Below are 20,014 nucleotides of genomic sequence, written 5' to 3'. Positions count from 1 at the left end.
ACATCAGTTTTAATGATTGTTGGATGAGATGAAGCTGCTTTAACTCAGTAATCAGTCTCCCAGTGGAAACTGTGTTTTTTTTAAACATTATAAGACATGTTTAATTCTATTTCTGACTTAAAGGGACTGTCTCTGATGAGCACTGAGGAGAGAAGTACTTGTGATATAATCTAAGGAAGTCGAAGCTTCCGCTAAGAGACACAGCTACCTAGTGGCATCTGCTTTTTGCAACTGGTGGATATTGCTGTGTGGGTAGCACATCTCTGGCAGAGCTACCTGATGAGAAGCAAGTGATTCTGCACCCTTAGAGCAAAGAAACTTCTTCACATCATCTGGGAAGAAAGGAGGAGAAAAGGTAAAATTCTTAAAATGCAATTCCTCAGACATTTGTGTATCAGGTACACTCATGATATGTGTGAATGTAATGCTTTTTCATTTACCTTTTATAGCTGATCAGGTAATTTTTTAGGCAGTTTTTAAGAATTCTTGCATCATCATAAGTGGGTGTATTCTGTGAGCATATGCTTTTAAGTATTCAAAGATATGCTGAACCTAGATTAGATTCAGGTATGTCTGGGTGCAGTTGCTGCAAAGCTGTCATTTCTACACCACTGGTGTCAAATGGTTTTGTCCTTGTGGCTTGTAAATAATATTAAATTCCTCTCTCTGTAGAATGGAACAGAACTGTGGGCTGGAAAGGTGTCATGCTTGGGACTACATACAGTAGGTCTCAGATTAATGATAGTCTATTTTTGCTGTTATGTAGCAGCAACACACATGGCAAAGACAAGTAAAGCAATGAAACTCACTTCTCTTCTGCTTTCCATTCACAAAATAAAGACAAAGGGGAAGAACATAGCTCAGGCTTAGAGTTCTGGTATGCTAGGCTAAAAAAATGCCACTTGTTATGTGAGCAATACACACAAGTAAGAACAGAACTCAGAATTTCTGGTATGTTAGGCTAAAAGAATGATGTTGTGATGTGAATAACACACAGATTCATAAGTCAGCAATATATTTTCCCTGTGTCCAGCTTACATCACTTAAAACTCTGTATCTGCCTGTTAGAAAAGAACATACATATGAAGATGAAAAATTCCTGTTATTCATTTAGCCACCGAAAATAGCACTTACTGAAACCTCATGGCAACTTTCAGTAAATGTAATTTCATAAGAAAAGTCTCATGCATGTTTATCACTGTCTTCTTATGGTGGGTGACATATGCCTGATGGGAAAGGTGGGTGAGTGAAATTCTGAACTGCTATGAACAGCAGCTTTGCTTTTTACTTTGCTCTAGACGGGGCTTAACCCTCTCTGATTTGACACCTGTGGCCCACATCTTTCATTCCTGTTTGCTTTCCTCTCATCCATTTGAACATCCATTTGTGCTTGACGTGCAAGTGGCACTGTAGTGCAAGGACTAAGTACATGCATGCTAAGGACAGTACTTTGTTCAAGTGTGCACATGCACCCATCCCATAATGCTTACACAATGTCTGAGAACCTGCAGTGAGTCGTGTGCTGAGCTGCGAGTCAGTCACTCATGATTCAGGTCTGTGGAGTAACCACATGGTCTTGACGCACTGAAAGTCACTGACATTTTTATACTCTTCCCTTCTCAGAACTGGGGGAAAAAACATGAGTTCTTCAAGTACCGAGTCCCTTGAACTCTCAACCTTTTACGACTATTACGATAATTACAACGATGCTCCAAAACCATGCAGTAAGGAAAGCGTCAGGAAGTTTGCAGCCTCCTTCCTACCTGTTCTGTATTCCCTGGTATTCCTAGTCGGGCTCGTTGGAAACATTCTGGTCATCGTGGTCCTCTTCAAATACAAGAGGCTGAAGAGCATGACTGATGTGTACCTGCTAAACCTCGCCATCTCAGATTTGCTCTTCGTTTTATCCTTGCCGTTCTGGTCTTATTTCACACTAGACCAATGGGTTTTTGGAACTCCCTGGTGTAAAATCATTTCATGGATCTACCTGGTTGGGTTTTACAGCGGGATATTTTTCATTATGCTTATGAGCATAGACAGATACCTGGCAATTGTTCGTGCAGTGTTTTCCTTGAAAGCAAGGACTGCCTTCCATGGCTTGATTACTAGCCTTGTTGTATGGCTAGTAGCTCTTTCAGCCTCAGTTCCCGAGCTTGTATTTAGAGAGTCTTTTAATGAACATAATTATACAACTTGCAAGCCGAGATTTCCAGGCAATTTCACAACATGGAAGCTTTTTTCCACTTTGGAAATCAACATTTTAGGGCTCCTAATCCCTTTTATAATTATGACATTTTGCTACTCCATGATCATTAAAACATTAGTTCACTGTAGAAATGACAAAAAGAATAAGGCTGTGAAGATGATTTTTGCTGTCATGATTGTGTTTTTCTTTTTTTGGACCCCCTACAACATTGTTATTTTCCTACAACTGCTGGAGTTTATGGGAGTCATTAGAGACTGTCAAGTGAGCAGGAGTCTGGACTATGCTTTCCAGGTAACAGAAATCCTCGGCCTTTTTCACTGTTGCCTCAATCCAGTCATCTACTTCTTCATGGGGGAAAAATTTAAGAAGTACCTGAAGATGCTCTTTAAGAACTGGCAGTTACCTGGGTATTTTTGCAAGTGGTGTGGAGTTCACATCACTTACCACACTGAATCTACCAGCTCATTCCACACACAGTCGACAGGAGACCAAGACGCTCTGTAAAGTGTTTCTGACCAGCCACTGAACTCAGCAGCAAGCAGAATGACAACAGCAGGAACTCTGAAAAGCTAAGCAAATGCAGATACATTTAACAACAAGCTAGTGCCAGATATTACTCACTTCAGCTTTATTTGTGCCCCTAGATTTTCTGAGTGTTATGACAGAAGGTGTCCCAAATGTGGAACATGGGAAATGGACACGCAAGGTTTCTCTGCTGTGATTACAAATCACTGCTCAGCTCTGTGCAAAGCACTGCACTGCATGGCTTCTTTTTCACCAGCATCAAGGCATTGGCCTGCATGGAGGGGCAGAGGTGAGACAGCAGCTTGTCATCAGCACATGCACTTGGAAAACATATTCATGTATTCAAGAAGGATGGTTATTACCATATTTTTTTTACTCTGCAGTTGACCTGTGTAGGACTTGTTCGCTCGTAACTCTTAGGTAGCTATCAGCAGTACTTGCTACTGTTAAATGTTTCCTTTCAAGGGGGATGATATACCCTGTCGTTAAGAAAAAGGAGAAAATATATTCTCTCTGTGCACAAAGACACAAGGAAAAGCCATTACTTTGAGTTGTAGGTGCGTTTTCTCTCAGGTTGACATATATGCCTATATGTAGGTGTATATATAGGCATTTTGAATTACTTTATCACTATAATTCAGGATAGCAATTCTGTATTTTAATTAACATAGAAAATGTTTTGAATATTTTTGAATAAAAGTGTTTAAAAAAACCTTATTTTCCAGCATGCGTGAATAAATTTGAAGCATCTTGGTTAAAAGCATGTATTTTAAAGTGAATGTTCTTTGTTCCAAAAGTACTTAACTCCAAGACTCAATTTTCATTCATTGAAGATGCATCTGGCAGAACAAAAGAAAGTAAAAACAGAGATTGTGTAGAAAGGGTCTGTCATAACTTAGAAACCACACAAAGAATCCCTGCATTTGATAACAGCAAAATGCAAACAGTGCAACCCCAGTAGCTGCTCACAGGATATTAATTACTCAGAGATCTGTAACAGGAAGGAAACTCACACAGCAGTGTTTAGATTTTTGGCTCAAGAATAATTTTAAAAGAGGCAAAAAATCAGTAATGTGGCAGCAGACAAATTAGGAGTTGAAAAATATGTATTAGAAGATATTTCTGGTGTGTCTTTTTGCTGGACAACAACCATTCAGATTACTTATTATAAGCCAGATGACTTATTTTCTTACACTGTCAATAATAAAGTGCCTGCTCAGCATTCAGCCAAGGCTCCAAAGAGCAAACAAGGTGTTAAAACACATCAGGAAAGGGCTGAAGAAGAAAAGTAAAAATATTGTAGTGCCATTGTATTCATCACTAAATAAGAGACATAAGTGGAAGCTCATCTCCATGTGACTTCTCTCATGATACAAGGCTGAAAATGAAATGCAGTACACTTAAATCTCACACACACATGTATCAATCATAATTAAATTTGTGAATGCACTAGCATTAGCATTTTGCTGGGGATGACAGGCAAGGATCTGCATTAATGCAGATAATAGGAATAGCTGTGGAAGACATTACTTGCAGTAAGAAAGAGCCTTCATTTCCAAGAAAAAGACTGTAAATTCTTGGTACTCAAAACCTTAGAAGCCACTGTGTAAATCACTTGGGAAAAACTGATGGAAAGAGTGGGTTAAGCTATCCACCACCTATTTTGAAGAGGAAAAAGAAGACAAATTTCAAGTGTGAGGTGCTTCAAATTCTCACTGAAGCTATCATAATGTCCCAAGGTGGCACTGATGCCATGAAGATTTTTGCCTTTTCTTTTATACCCCTGTTATACCTTTTTACAACTTCTGTATTCCTAGTGCTTTTTGCCTACATTCTTGGGCTTGTTTGTCAAGCTAAGAGACTAAACATTTTAGAAGCTTTGTAGCTAGAGATCAGTGTGCCCCAGACCCCAAGGTCCTCTCCAGAACACATTCTGTAAACCAAGATAGAACCATCCAGGAGAAGGTTCCTTGGGGAGGGGGGCTCACTTGAGCCTCTCATTGGGGAATCTTTGATAGATATGCTAATTAGTAAAACCTATAATGTTATACCCAATGCTGGGGGAGGGACACAGACACAGACTCGGCGGGGTGCATCTCAATGCATATGACCTGGACGTGTACACCTAAGGATCCTTAAAATAAATACCAAGGTAAAATCCCTTTTTCCCTTCTAACCATGTATGACTCTTGATTTTAAGACCAGGAAAAGGCATCACATGGCATATCATCCTCACAGATGGTGATGCTGATAGCAGAGGTGCTGTGAACTGCTGAGCTATGACTTGTCTGGGGCACAGACTAACCTGGAAGCCAGACAGCTTCCACTGCAGCTACTTTTTTCTTGGTCCTGCTCTGTGATCCCTCTAGTCATCAAGAATAAATGGGTCCTTGATTTCCACACTAAGGGAAAGGCTGCCTGTGCTGGCCCAGCAAAAATGATGCTCAGCAAGGAACAAGCAAGCTGTAGGCTCTTGACAGCCATGATGTTAAGAGAGGTCCAGGGCTATGAGTGGTGTCAGGGAAGGGCTTGCAGGCCAGTCCAGGTCTGGGCACACTCTGTGGTGAGGGAGGATGCTGAATCTGGCCACGTGTGGCATTAATGGGGTGCACCCAGTGGCTGTGCAGCAATGACACAAACAGAGCCAGTGTAAAGCTGCTCTCCCACACAAAACTCAAATGTGCCTCATGTCACTGCTCAGCTTTGTGCCCCACAGCCTGTGCATGGTTGTCCTTGGTGCAGAGGGTGCCTGGTGCTGCCAAAGCTCCTCCCCGGTGAATGTTGTCTTGTTCCTCTGTGCCAAATATCCTCTTCCAGTTCTCCCAGTAATGTTCACATCTACTCAATGCATGTGCTGGATGAGCAACCGAGCTGAAAGTTGTGCCCTGAGCAGCTTTGCTGAGCTGGATGTAAAGAGGAGCTCATATTAAATTGATGGGCTCAAGAGTTCAGGTCCTGGAGCTGGAGCTCATCGAACCTGGGTTGCTTCCCTCTCTGTCACCAGAACAAAATCCCCTCCCCCATGCACCAAGCTGCAGTGGACAATGCCAGTCTTCTTTTGAGAGAGGGCTTTGAAATCTGCTGATGAGAAAGGATGAGATAATAGTATTAATACAGACAAAAATAAAGTAGGGATTTTCAAAATGTCAGCTGACAAAGGTGTTATTTTAGCTGAACAAGAGTTTCCAGTGATGAAGAATATTCATACAAACCCACTGAACCATGAAAGAGAATGGAGACATTTGAGTGAAGCAAAGTTGACTCATTCTTAAACCCACATTTTTGCATCAAGGTTCCACAGAAGGCCAGCCTGCATCCTCTCTTCAGTTACACTAAGCAGCCATAGAAAGGTAGATGAAGGGGGAAATCAGCTAATTAGATCAAAAACAAATAATGATGAAAAGATAACAAGTTGATTGGTTAGTTTTCATAGTGTGTTTAGGACACACTACAGTCACTCCCTAAACAACACTTGAGTTACACACTTACTCTGGAGGACAGCTTCCCCCCTTTTAATTGTGCAGAAGCAGCATCGTGGTCAGCAGCCTGCTCCCAGTCAACCTGCTCCTCTCAGTCTGAGAGCCAGTGAGGAATTGCAATTTTCCTTCCTAGACTGCAACTGCTTGTCACTGTCCCAGCAGCAGCTCTGCACACCTGCTCTGAAGGGGAGTACAATTCCACAGGCACCACAGTGTTCCTCTGTTACCAGGATGCTTCCAAACTGCCAGCAGGGATCTACATTACACATTTTCCTCCAGGAGCTCTTAAATCTTTGCAGTTTTAGCCAACATCTCTCTCTTAACACAGCCAGAGACCAACTTCATCCCATCCTGCCTCTTATGCCAACATCTCCATCTGACTTGCTTTACAGTTATAAATCAAGGGCCATTTAGCAATGTCAATCAAAACGATCATTAAAATAGTGCCTAAGGCAATGCCTCCTGAAAGTTCAACTTTGCTACTCCAGTCATGAAAGGAGGAGACTGGAAATGATCTAATAGTGGTGAGATTTGTAGCATTTGTATAACTGATAAGACCATTCAAAGGAGAAGTAGTGGTGGTTGTATCTGCAACCATCTTGCTGTGACACAGCAATGACTTATGTAGGCGCCAAAGGCAATCATGGAGAAGTCGCTCTTACAGCAGCAAGCACTACCACTGAGGAGACACCAAGTTAGAAGCTCCCAGGATGATTTTTTTTTTCACAGTCATCCAGCAGCAACATCCATCACACAAACTAACAAAATGCCATCTAATGGGACAATCACTGAGTCAAAGCCACTTCTCACAGAAATTAAGCTCAAAAATGAAGAAGATTTTTATCTGTTCCAGGCCAACAAAATCAAGTCCTCTGTGTAAATGCAGCCCAAATACATGATTGATCAATGGATCACACTCCTTTAGGTTTTGTGCTGTTTTTTGGGTTTTTTTTTTAATTTTCAAGTCATCTTTGAAGGGTTGAAGTTTTTTTCTGGGTTTTAATTTCTTGTTTCAAAACAAGTAACAGAACACATCCAGTATAAGTAGCTCTATGACTGCACATTGCAAGCTTTTTGTGAATTCAAGTGTTGGAAAATAAAACTACTAAGGCACTAAGAATTTTTTAGAATCCCCAGAAGATGTTCGTTTGCTTGCATTTAACAAAAATGGGAAGTAATCAAAAATCTGATCTGCAAGAATCTGATCTTCTTCCACAGATATGAGACACTCATAAAAAGTACTCTTAGTGATGCTAGGAACATGTAAGAAAACAGAAACTGAATGAAGATTGACATTACTAGATGCCCTCTTCTTCTCAAGAGAGACCAGCGGCATTTAATCTGCATTTTCCAAGAAGGTCCAAGCAGCCAAGTTCAGGAAGAGACTTTTGCACCTGGGACAGTGATTGGAACAACGGGTGGACATCCCTGCATGAAAAGCGTATCTGTCTCTTTTGCACAGGAACTTTGCACTCCTTCAAGTACCTCCATAGAAGTACTGTGGTTTGGGCAGGACAATGGAAGAGAGGGGCCCTCCCTAGCATTTAACCTGTCACAATTACTCACAAAGAGAGCAGTACTGGCTTGTAGTAACCTTAACCGAGTGAGGGAAGACCACAACACTCTTGCTCATAATCGGTAAACTGAAATTTGACCACAAGCAAGACCATGACTGCAGACTGAGTGACTTCCTTTTCTGCTATCAAAGTATGTGGGAAAGCTGCAAAAAGCTCATAGAATGAAGATAAGGATGGATTTTGCTGTTGCTTATGCCCTTTTTGCTCATTTACAAGCACTGGGAATGGAAAGAAAATCTGTCTAGTTGATTGCAGGGAGCAATGACATGTTCTGCAGGTCCTGCAGACAAACAGCACTGGGAAGCTGCAGAGAACAGGTCTCCCCTTGCTATCAAGAATCTTGTTTATGCTTTTGTCGCGGGTTGGGTTTGTAACCGGGCAGAAACACCAATTTAGTGTAGTGGTTTGGTCTAAAATACTCATTACTGTTTATCTTCTGTGAGATAAGAATTAGAAGAAATGCAAAGCAGGCACCAACTTGAAAGAATATAAAGAAGTTTATTAACAGACCTAAAAGAAGAAAAGAAAAGAAAGAAGAGAAGAGAAGAGAAGAGAAGAGAAGAGAAGAGAAGAGAAGAGAAGAGAAGAGAAGAGAAGAGAAGAGAAGAGAAGAGAAGAGAAGAGAAGAGATTATACCACCTTCAGAACTCTCCTCCTCCCCCCACCTTCCTCCCTTCTCCCACTGACAATGTAAAAAGACAACCCTTAAGATGTTCAGTCTGTTACCACTTCCATAATAACCTTGTTCAGTCCATTTAGAAAGAGAAGTCTCTTCTTGCTCGTGCTATGAAAACAGTATCACACCGAGACAGCCGCCCACTTCCAAATATTGTTCAGTCCATTTAGGAAGAGGAGTCTCTCTGCTCGCGATGTGAGTCCCTTCCCCCCGACTTGCAGCTTTTCCCGCAACTGCTTTCGAGGGTCCACTCTTGAAGGTTTTTGGGGTACAATTTTTAAGGCTGAGCTGTTCAGAAACAAAGAAACAGAGGCCCTTCTCCTTCCCTGGGAGCAAAGGGTCTTTTTCATCTTCATCGTTAGGACTATCTCTGGGAGCATCTCTAGGAATTGAGGTTTTTCTCCTTTCCCATTTGAAGCAAAAGTCCTCATCTGGTTCATCTCTCCCTGTTCAAACTTCTCATGAAATTACAGCTGCGTCAGCATCTGCCTATCTCAGCACAGGCGCTTTTGCTTACGAGTTGAACACTCCACCCCCCAAAACTTCATAAAATTACAACGGGATACTCTGATATATCAGCGCTTCACAACAGAATTCCAGCTTTAAGCATCTCCTCTCTCTCTTCCCTCAGGGTTTCAGCTCTTCACAGCAATAAAAGGGTTAATCTCACCTCGGCCTTGCAGCTGGAATGTGGCTTATCGCTGTTGGTCCCCTGACCTCTGCCGGACAGAGGTGCCGCTTTGCTGAATCTCGGCCGCAGTGGAGGGGGGGGCGGTTCTGAGCCGCTCCGGCTGCCCACGGCAAGGCAGTGGGGGGGGTTCCATGGCTGGAACAGGCCCATGGCTCCAGGCTGGCTGTGGCCCGGCCCTGCCTGGCCCAAGCAGGGCCTGGGCCGGGCCCGCTGACCCCCGCACGGGGCCTGCAGCCACCTGTGCCAGCGCCGGAAACGAGAGAGAGCTTGGGGGGGAGTTTGTCTATTCTTAAGTGTGGATCACAGAGGCGGTCACAACTTTAAGTGGCTTAAAGAATTGTCCATATTCAAACTGGCCACTGATAGGTTCTGTCAGGTCCCAGAGGAAGCTGTAAGCACCCCTTAGCAAGGACATCCCTTCTGGGACTATGCTTGCTAACCTATGACAGCTTTCTATAACAGTGAAACCCATAGTATGAGATGTCACACAACACTCTGCAGTCCTACAGAGAAAGGGCTGAAGAGTTTTCAAAAGGAAAGAAAAGGCAACTTTGGATTCTGGTTGTTTTCTCCTCAGTTCTGCTTTGTCAGCCCATCCTTGCATAATGCAGATCACTACTTGCTTCCTTTCCTCAGAAGTACTAGGGAACTTCCAAAATCTCCCATGGGGAGGTTGGTGCCTGTCTGCTCCTGCTCTGGCTTTTTGCATGAATGTGTATGCAACCACCCTCTCTCCACAGTCACACGGAGTCAATCCATTCACTTCCTCACTTGCTTAAGCTCACGTTCTCCACATGCAGAGGTCACGCAGTGGGATGCCTGTCTTGTCACAGCACCACAGAATGTTTTGCTTTTGACAAGGCAGTTTCATGAAGATGTCCCTGCTCATTGCAGGGGAGTTTGACTGGATGACCTTTAAAGGTCCCTTCTAACCCAAACACTTCTATGATTCTATGAATATCTGGAAAGAGCAGATTTTTGGCAGCAGGTGTGCTGGCTAACGATCAACACCTTTTAACCCAATGCTTTCATCTGCATTTTCATTTCATCTTCAGATTAAAACTATTTTAGAGTAAGACAAGCCTATTTGTCAACATTACTCAAATAAAGTATTTAATTAATACTGCTCTGAATTCTTACTATAATTTTATTCTGATGGGGGAAATAATTTCAGAAGTCCTCATGTAACCAAAAACTGTAGAAAAAATTCGAGGATTTGTCTTATTTAGAACACTTAAATAGCTTTAATAATCTACCACATTGCTCAATAAGTAGCTTATTACACCTATCCATAGGAATTTACCAGAATTTAGGAAAAAAGCTAGCATTAGAAGCAAAATTTCAGTGAAGTGGTGAGTGCTAAAGACTACTAGACAAAGATAGGATTTTTTTTCCCTGCTTTTTTTTTTTACGTCTACTGCCTATAGTGAATAGACTGTGGCATTTTATAGACTCTATCAACATGAAACTATATGAATAAAATTTAAACAATCAAACATCAGTATTTATGAAAGGTCAATTCTTAAGTGATGATTATTTAACAATTTGCATCAGAGACTGAGAAAGCAAGGTTAATACTTGATACACAAGATTCTGCCAAATTAGAGTTTGCCTTTTTTTTTTTAATTCCAGGAATGGGTTTGCACAGAGGCTGAGCAACTACTAATAGTGTCATAAACAGGGGGGAAAAAAATAAGCCCACCTTTTCTCTAAGGTAATTCACAAAGAAGACCCCAGTCATAATATGACACAACTGAATATGGCCTGAATTTTCAGGAGGGCACATGCCAAATTCTTGAATTGTCATACCAACATAATTCAGTGGGTATATATAGGCTTCCAGGTTCCTGGAAAAATGTAAAAAAAGCTCTAGAACTGTCAACTAATTGTACAGAAATAGCTGCAGAAGAGCTGATACTGCCCAACAATGGAGCAAATAGGTAGCTAGTATCAATGTTAATTTTAGGGACACCTAAAACAGTCTGCCATGTTTCTAGACCTGAGGCCATACGATTCCAAAAGTTACTGCTCTGGCAAAAGCAGAATGAAACACAGTAAAAAAAAAAAAAAAAAAAAAAAAAAATCAGTGATATCCTTCGTAGCAAAACCCACAGCTGCCTGGTCAGGGAATGGCATGAGCTGTGAGTGCACTCCAACAAGAGCAGCAGCTGAGGAGCTGGTATGCGAGACCTCGAGACCTCATCTGGACTCACCAGCCAGATGTGATATTTGAATGAAAGTGAGTTGTTTCTCCTTTGTGGCTGCAAATGCAGAGAGTCCCTCACAGACAGACTGTGGTGCGTGGGGGCAGAATGTAACTGGATCCAGTTGCGTTTGTACAGATAATGGTCGTGTTTAGAAAAAACTTCATGTGTTACTAACACTGCCTTACTAAATGGCCTCCACTGTCTGCACTGGCTTCCTTATCGTAGTCGTGCAGACTTAAACCAGGCAGAAGTATCCCAACCATGCCCATCAGTACCTATCAATCTGAGTCAATAAACCCAAACCAGACTGTAATACCCTTGTCCTCTACTTCTCCCTGAAAACAAACAAACAAAAGCTGTTTTTAAAGTTCAACCTTTAGCTTTGATAGGGATGTCGGTCAATTTGACTCCTGTATTTGCCACATAGAAATCAAAACTCGGCCCTCCTTTGTAAAACAAGGCATTTTGCAGATGAAAAGTACTACAATTAAATAGTAGTATAGAAAGAAAAATCTTTGTATTAATGGCTAGATTCCTTGCTTTGTCTCAAGACATCAAGAACCGTGCACTCTCATTTACTCATAGCCGAGGAAGCTTTATCTCCATCCACAGAAGATGAAAACAACTTCATAATGCATTATTCTAAACACAAGTCTTTGGTTTTCATCCCAACACTTCTCAGTCAATGGGGGATTTTCCTGAATCATGAAGGTTTGAAGACTGAACCCCTACCCCTTTTAAACTTGTTTGCCCGATTTACTTGAGGTTTTGGCATTTGTAATCTGCAGGGGGTTTCACCAATTTGCATGAACACACTAAAACAGGTAACAGGAAAAAACAAAGTACTTCGCAAGAAGGAACAGGAACATTCTTTCCAAGCCAGCATCACAATTTCACATCAAAAGGTCTACAGCCTGACAAAATGAGCAATCTCCCAAATCAGAATACACTATGGAGTACCAACCAAGGCTGTTGAACAGAGCTTATACTTTTAAATTATTTCAATTGCCGTATTCCAGTTTGCCTTGCAGAGTGTGACCTTCAGAGTTTTGGGGTATTATTTTTGCAAACTGAGTCATGGCAAGCGAGCAGCTGAATCAGCAGTCAAAGCTGAGTCTCTTCTACTGAAAAGAGCTTAAAAGCACTGAAATTTGTACCGAAAAAAAGAGTTCACCTTAAAGTTTCAGGTGCTGAAACTCAAAAAGAGATGATCAGATATGCTCTACTTCAAAAGAAGACACAGGGCTAGATGGACCTTAGGCAAGCTCACTGCTGTTATTCTTGCATTAAAAAGTAAAGTTCCATTAAATGAGAAAAAAAGAGCAAAAATTATGAGCTGAGCCCTCAAGCTGGGCCCTTTCAAAGCCCTCAGCCTCTGAGACAAGAGTATTCGTGTGCTGTGCCAAATCTTTAACAAACTCAGAGAGAGGAGAAACCTTGGGAATCTCTGAATGTACTTTCCTTGTTCTGTCCTTGCAGGACAAGTACAACAGCATGGTACCTACAGTAACAGGAGAAACAATTTTCATGCAAGTCAAATATGCTATTACTGTGATCTCTTTTTAGCATGTTTGAAGAGACTGAGTTTTTCAGAATTTTGAAAAAAAACCCAAAACCACAACAAAAAGCCGTCTGGCTGATTTCAGCATAGGTAGCTTCTACTCTTGCATCTAAATTAGTGGCATCTGTCCAAGTCCTCCTTATTTCCTAGGACCGGTGAACAAGCTTAATTTTGGGTTGGTAAGGGTATGTGGTCCCTCCTATCACAATAAAAGACATTAAGAGGAGCACAAAATTTGGCTAATCCATACCTTTTTATTTTTTTTCCATCACCTCTGAAGCCTTTGAATCAAAGCAAACAGATCTGAGAGGTTAGACTAGAAAAAGTTAAAAATGGGCAGCTTGCTGCTCGTTGTTTCTGCTAAATTTTCTTCTATTTCAACACAAGCTAGATGGACTCAGTGCTTTAAAAAAAAGTCACGTCTGAAAGTGTCTCTGTTTGGCTGCAGTCAAAAGACTCACATTGTCTTAACTTCAGCTTTTGAAGTAGATACTGCTCTGGGTCAAAGGACCAGCAAAGCAACACAGATGGGGATACAGGGTAGCAGAAGGCACTGCTTAGACAATATTTTGCAGGAAATCATGCTAACACTTCATGAGTTCAGTATCAGGTTCTTGGGTTCTTCAGCACACCGGATCTACCTATTCATTATTAGTACAGACCACATCCTAAAACTGAGAGGAAAAAAGCAAAACACCTTAAAAGAACATATGTAAAGTGCATGCAGGATCCAAACTCATCTCACAGAGTTTAAAGTTGCATTGGTTTGTCACTGCCTGGTTTTTTGTAGCGAGGGGCCCACAGAGGTGGCTCCTGTGAGAAGCTGCTGAAAGCTTCCACCATGTCCAATCCCTGATGGCTCTGAAAGATGGACATGCTGCTGGCCAAGGCTGGGCCAATTAGAGATGTCGGTAACAGCTCTATGATAACATATTTAAGAAGAAAATCAAAACAAAGTGACGTGCACTGTTACTTCCAGCTAGAGAAGAGGAGGAGGTGAGAACATGTGAGGGAAACAACATGGAGACACCAAGGTCAGTGCAGAAGGAGGCACAGGAGGTGCTCCAGGAGCCGGAGCCGAGGTTCCTCTGCAGGCCGTGGTGCAGCCCATGGTGAAGCAGCTGTGCCCCTGCAGCCCATGGGGATCCACGGGGGATGAAGAGATCCACCCGCAGCCCATGGGAGAGGTGCCCATGCCAGAGGAGGCTGTGATCCAGTGGGAGACCCAGTGGAGAGAGGGCCCTGCTTCCAGGCTGGAGCAGCCTGTCCTTGGAGGGCTGCACCCCCGTGGAAAGAGAGACCCACGGCACAGCAGTTTTGGGAGTGTCTGTGGGAGGGGCTCATGTTGCAGCAGTTTTCGCAGGACTGCTGCTCATGAGATTTGGAGCCACACTGGAGAAGCTCATGGAGAACTGTCCTGTGTGGGAGGGACCCCATGGCCTCACAGGGGAAGGACTCCTATCCCTGAGCAGTGGAAGAAGAACTCAGGTGATGGATTGACCAAAACCCCCATGCCCTGTCTCCCTGTGCTGTCGGTGGGAAGGAGGGAGAGGTTGGGGGGAAAAAGGTGTTTTTAAGGGCTTATTTCACTTCTCATTATCCTCCTCTGATTTTGTTAGTAATAAACTCACTTTGCACCTCTAAGCTAGCCTGTTTTGTCCTTGGAGTGTTTTCTTCTGGTCCTTACCTCAACTCATGAAGCCTTCGTTAAATTTTTCTCTCCTCTGTCCAGCTGTGGCAGGGGAGGGTGAGCGAGTGACTTTTGTGCCTGGCATTTGGCCAGTGTCAAACCACGACAAAAGTCTTCCAGGAAGCCTTGATGGTACAGCAGAGTGTTTCAACATCCAGAAATAGAACTTAACATGGAGGGGACAAGAAAAGAGGGCAAATTTTTCTTCTGCACAGTTTCTATCTTATTCCATTTCTGTTTGCTGTGAAAAGAGCAACCAACATTTTCAGCAAACAGGAGAAAGGTCTAAAGTTCAGCAACAGGCATGGCATGAGGAAGGTTAGGAGCCAGCTATTGGTTTCTTTTTCCTCCTTTTCCCCAACAGTTCTACCTGTGCTTTGGACAACCCCTTCACCCATAGCACAGGAACAAGACCAGATCCTGCAGCCACAAGACACATGAGCAGTTCACCTTCTCTCAAGGCAAATGCTTTGGACAGTTCTACTGGACAAGTCTGCAGCCAGGGCAGACTTCTGGCCAAATTTAGACAAGAGATCCATAAAGAGTGTTCACTCTGTATACCTGGTGGAATTTGAGAAAAAGAATCTCTGAATGAAATTGGAAAGGCAGGAGACACGCAAAAGCAAGCTGGAAGTGCAGGCATCTTCATCTTGCAAACTAGCAACAGATAGGTGGAAGGGTTGGAGATCCACTCCATTTTAGACAAACAAAGACAAATTTTGGAAGGAAATTTTTTTAGTTTCTCTACACATAAGACTTCCGTACTGTGAGAGGAAGAACCAGCAAGAGTTCAGGAAGAATGAAACAGGAAATAGGTAAGAATTTCTTAGCTACAGCATCAGAGGGATGAGTTGCTAGGCATCTGCCCACACTGTGCCCAGATGCATCCTCTGACCTACAACTACAAACTCTGAAAATGCTCAGTCACTATTAGTATAGAAGCATGAGCCCTACAGAAGCACCAAGTTTAATAAAAATAGTGCATATACTTAGAGTAAATAAGAAAACTTAAACAGGAAAAGCCTTTCAGACTGTAATTGTGGCTGCAATTTCCTACTGAATTTGCACTGGTATTCAACAGATCCACTCTACTTAACAAAGGTACCTCCAGATGGAGTTTCAAATTCAATTCTCAATTTCATTAGAGAGCTGTTTTTTTCCCCTCTCTTGTCTACCAAAAGATTTTAAAAGGCTAAATTAGGGTCATGCAGCTGTAAGCACACCACCAAAGTGCAAGACAGTGATCTTATTGTTATGCTGGCACAGGGTCAGCTACCAACATGTGCTGGGGAGTCTCAGAAACAAGACTGTGCTTCCCATTCCAACTCTATGGAGTTAAATGTGGCACCTTCCTAAGACCCTGGCTTTGGAGCTCTGTATATACTTGCCTCCTGAGAGACAGGTGTATGTGCTAAAGCCCAAAACAGGAGCTCTTAAATACATCCCCAGTTCCTTGGCTACACCATATATCCTAGTCAAAGGGGATTGCATTACCTGAAATAAGCCCTGGTTCTGTGAAACTTCTTGAGGTAACACAGAGATTCAAGATTTCCCCCAAAGCAGGGGAATTCCGGTCGCTACTTCCATATTTGATAACCTAACAAGCAACAGGGAATATCTTCTGAAAAGGGATTTTTAAACATACACACTTTATTCAGTAAAAGCATAACAAAGATTTCTGTGATGGACTTTTCCAACATTTTTCCATTCAGCCCATAGCACCAAGTTCCAGGATAATCTATTTGCCCAGTTTTGTGTTCTCATTGAAGGAGAACCATTAAAACAGACCCCATTCTTCTGCAGTTTCCAGTTTCTTCTGTCACACGATCTCCCAGCCAGGACTTTGAAGTTCACTGCTATGCCTTTAAGTCCCAGCCTGCAAGACAACTGTCTTGCAACTCAGTAATTTCTAGCAAAAAAAGATGCCGTAGCACCTGGACCAAGTCATTCAGGAAGCTGGTTGACCTTTCACATCCTTTCCAAGTCTTGTCTGTGTTACCCTGCACCTCTTAAAATTTCTCTAAATCCAGTTCACGGAGATAAGAAAGTAACAGGGCACAAAACAGCCCTGGAGCACAAATACACACTTTGTGTTGGCTGTGGACAGTGAAAGTGATAACTGGCTGACATAGAGCAATGAAGACTTCAGTTACTGTTGACAAGTCTCCCAATAGTAAACACTGGAATAACTTGCCTAGGAAAGACTGAGTCTTCATCACAAGAAAACTTGAAGGCTAGCTTAAAGAAACACACTGAGAATATTTAAGATACAAATGATGTTGCCTTAGGGTAGAGAGACATAGGGCTAGATCATCTCTCACAAAACTTTCATCCTGTATTATCTGTTAAAGTGCTATTTGCAGTCTGGAAAAGATACACTCCAGAACAGGTTAAAGAGAAAGTATGGGGACTGCACATCAACCACCAGCACCTTTGGGAAGTCATGTTAGAGCATCTGCAACCAAAAAAAGGAAAACAATGAGCGACTGCAAAGTCCTGTAACAGAAAAACATTCTAAAGTAGCTTCCTGCTGGTGCAGACAAAAATGGTCAGTAAATAACCAAGCTGCTGCTCAGGTTAGGATCTGTCAGCACTGTGAGCTATTTGCTCAAATATGGGCAGATTTCCAGGAAAAGTATCTTAGGAAAAGTGTCAGCATATCCGTTTTGCACATACAGAGATGCTGTTGTTCCAGTGGTTTCAGTGTATCTGAAATGAGAACACAAGGGGACTACAATAGGTTGTCATCCCTTTCATCATAGCAAAGGGACCAAGTTCCAAAGAAAATAGATTCCTTCCCCTTGTCCTCCTCTTAGAGTTTGGTTAACATGTCACCTTCTCAGCTTGTACAGTAACAGCATCACCTCCTTCAGAGCACACAGCAAACCACAGGATTACCCCTCCTCTGTAATTACCATTTCTGAACAACTGACACATATCTCTCAGGTGGATAGTGCTTGCTGTCCAGTCAGAAGGATTATTTCTAGTCACTCCTGCAAGTATTCAAACTGCAAACAAATGAGTATTTCATCACAAATACTGTAAAAGAAAACAACAGGCACTGTGGAGCTCCCAAGGAGATTGGAAAGCAGGAGACTGGAGAGCTGTCTGCACCAGAGAACTATGAAAGGCACGGAGAGTCTAAAGGAGGATAAAGTCAAGTCTCAATCCTGTCATTGAGGGACTAGAAAATGTTGATCAACACTTAGTAAGATAGTTATATCTTAGTGTGATGGTTATATTATGAATATAAGGGGAGCAGTAGTCTCATACATAGGTTAGGAGATAGAATTCAGCTATATAATGCGTGCTACCAGTTCTTGCTTTTCTGTTTGCTCATTCATTCCAAATAATCATATTTAAAGTTCTTCATTCATGCATAGGCAGGATTAAAGACTAATCTTACAAATCCTACTCCAGAGCTGAAAAAAAAATGTATCTGTGCTAAGGTGAGCGCCTACAACTACTTTATGTGTGGCTTTCAAAGGGCATCCCCTTATGGAATTGCAAGGATCCATCTACCTTCCATATGGAACCTGTGTAATACCTCTTTTTCACAGACTGATTCTGACCAAATACCATGCTTGCACTGTCTCCCAAAATCAGAGAACTTTGTGCTCATTTCTCAGCTCCTGTGTAAGTAAAGCACTTGCAAATTCCCAAGGAGATGCACCAGGAAAGATTTGAAGACCCACAGTTTTAGCATTAGGAATATTCTTTCTTGCCAGGCCTTCAGGAGGCAGCTGACTCCTCCAGAGAGACCACCCTGCTGAACTCCAGCAGCTGGAATAGTTCATACAAGTACACCACAGATACTAGCCAGGGGTCTGACAATGCTTTCACACCTTGGCTTTCAAAAAAAAATTGACACTAGACCCACCAGTGCCTTGCCCACTGGGTCAAGGTGAGCCAGGTAACTCCCCATGGCCCCTCCTCTCTTACTCGTTTGCCCACAGTCAGAAGGTTTCATTCTGATTACATTTCCACCTCGGACATGGCTGAACCACATTTGAGGATAGGTTAAAATAACTGACCCACCTGAGGCTGCAAAGGAGCAAATACCACACTGTCCTGTTTTGTATCACACTCAGTCCCAGCAGGACTACATGCCAGGGCTAGGAAACCTAGGATAAGTCCCAGGCATGTAGTAGCAGCAGTGGTGTGGGCACAGTGCCCCAGTGTAGGCACAGGCAGGGCAGAACACTCAGCACCTGCAGACACATCCTTGGGTAAAGCAGCAGCAAATGGCAACTGGTTCCTCTTGCTAGTGCTGTACTCTGAAGGTCCCTTGTCACAGGGACCTTCCTTCTGCATACTCAAATACCATCTCCAGCAGCGTTTCCATGTAGATAGAACAGAGTTAGGAATCAGGGCCACAACTTTCAGCTCTTTTCTGCAGACAGGAGACCACTTCACTTAAAGCAGTAAATAGGCAGGTGTGTTAAAGAAGCTATCTAGAGCCCTACTTGAAAAACTTTAAACCCACTCTTTCCATGTTACTGTTATTCTTAGAACTAATCAGATGCATGCTTATAATTCTTGATGCAAAGCCTTTCTTTCTACTGGCAATATTACAGTTATGGTGGAAAGTGATGTCTCATGGATTATACTATGTTTTCACTATTACAATGTAAACTGAAATTAGAGTGAGAGCCAAGAGTTCCACTCCCCTCACAGCACTGACATAAAATAAAAATACTCCCAGCTGTTAAAGCAATGAGCTTAAATAATATATGAATAGTTCTGTCATTCTGCACACTCCAAGACACAAATCCCATAATTAGTTAAAAACTAATTCTGTTTCATCCCTTATTTTCAAGGCCTGGCTCTGAGGTAATTAATACTTCATAATTAACTGCATGCAGAGCACATTCCAGGTTCTCCATAGGGATGGTGCCAAGAAAGAAAAAATCTGGGGTCAGAGCAGACCACTTTATTCCAAGAATCACGCATGTCTGGGTACTGAACACACAGCTCTCAGTCCCTGGAATTGGCATTTGAGGTGAGAACTTAAGAGGAGAACCTCTTGGTCTCAGATGAGCCACATTTGTCTCCTTTTGAAAGCCCATCAAACATGTCAAATATGTAGTAGGCATGAAGTGAGTGGGGCTCTTTTTCTTCTCCAGTGACAGTACTGGTCCTCACTAGCTGAGAAGAAATAGTCAGGTTTTTGCACTGGCCATTTCAGAATAGGGTGGCACCTGCAGTGTCTGCTCAGCCCATCACAGCTACTTCATTTTGCTTTACTTTGTATACTTCTTCATTTATCTTCACAGAAAATAAACCATACATCAACAAGAAAAACTCCTCATCCACAGAGACTCTATAATCTCATTTCTCCCTTAATACTGCTCACAATTCTTTCTCATCCCTTTTTCCTTCTCAAACACACAGAGGAGGAA

The 20,014-nt window shown here is 42.4% G+C and overlaps 1 protein-coding gene across 1 annotated transcript; it reads left to right on the top strand.

Moving 5' to 3' along the window:
* Nucleotides 1-224: 224 nt before the first annotated feature.
* LOC138105739 (C-C chemokine receptor type 4-like) lies at nucleotides 225-3,450 on the top strand. The gene is made up of 2 exons (XM_069005847.1): nucleotides 225-355; nucleotides 1,624-3,450. Exon 2 carries the CDS (start codon nucleotides 1,640-1,642, stop codon nucleotides 2,708-2,710), a length of 1,071 nt encoding a protein of 356 aa, XP_068861948.1. The 5' UTR covers nucleotides 225-355; nucleotides 1,624-1,639; the 3' UTR covers nucleotides 2,711-3,450.
* The last annotated feature ends 16,564 nt before the right edge of the window (nucleotides 3,451-20,014 follow it).

The sequence above is a fragment of the Aphelocoma coerulescens genome, chromosome 2 (assembly GCF_041296385.1).
Source record: "Aphelocoma coerulescens isolate FSJ_1873_10779 chromosome 2, UR_Acoe_1.0, whole genome shotgun sequence".
NCBI classification, from domain to species: domain Eukaryota; kingdom Metazoa; phylum Chordata; class Aves; order Passeriformes; family Corvidae; genus Aphelocoma; species Aphelocoma coerulescens.
The sequence above is the reverse complement of the archived record's forward strand: the minus strand, read 5'-3'. Positions and strand labels throughout refer to the sequence as shown.

Excerpts from the sequence above, each read along its gene's own strand:
- LOC138105739 (XM_069005847.1), top strand. The coding sequence starts at position 1,640 with ATGAGTTCTTCAAGTACCGAGTCCCTTGAACTCTCAACCTTTTACGAC.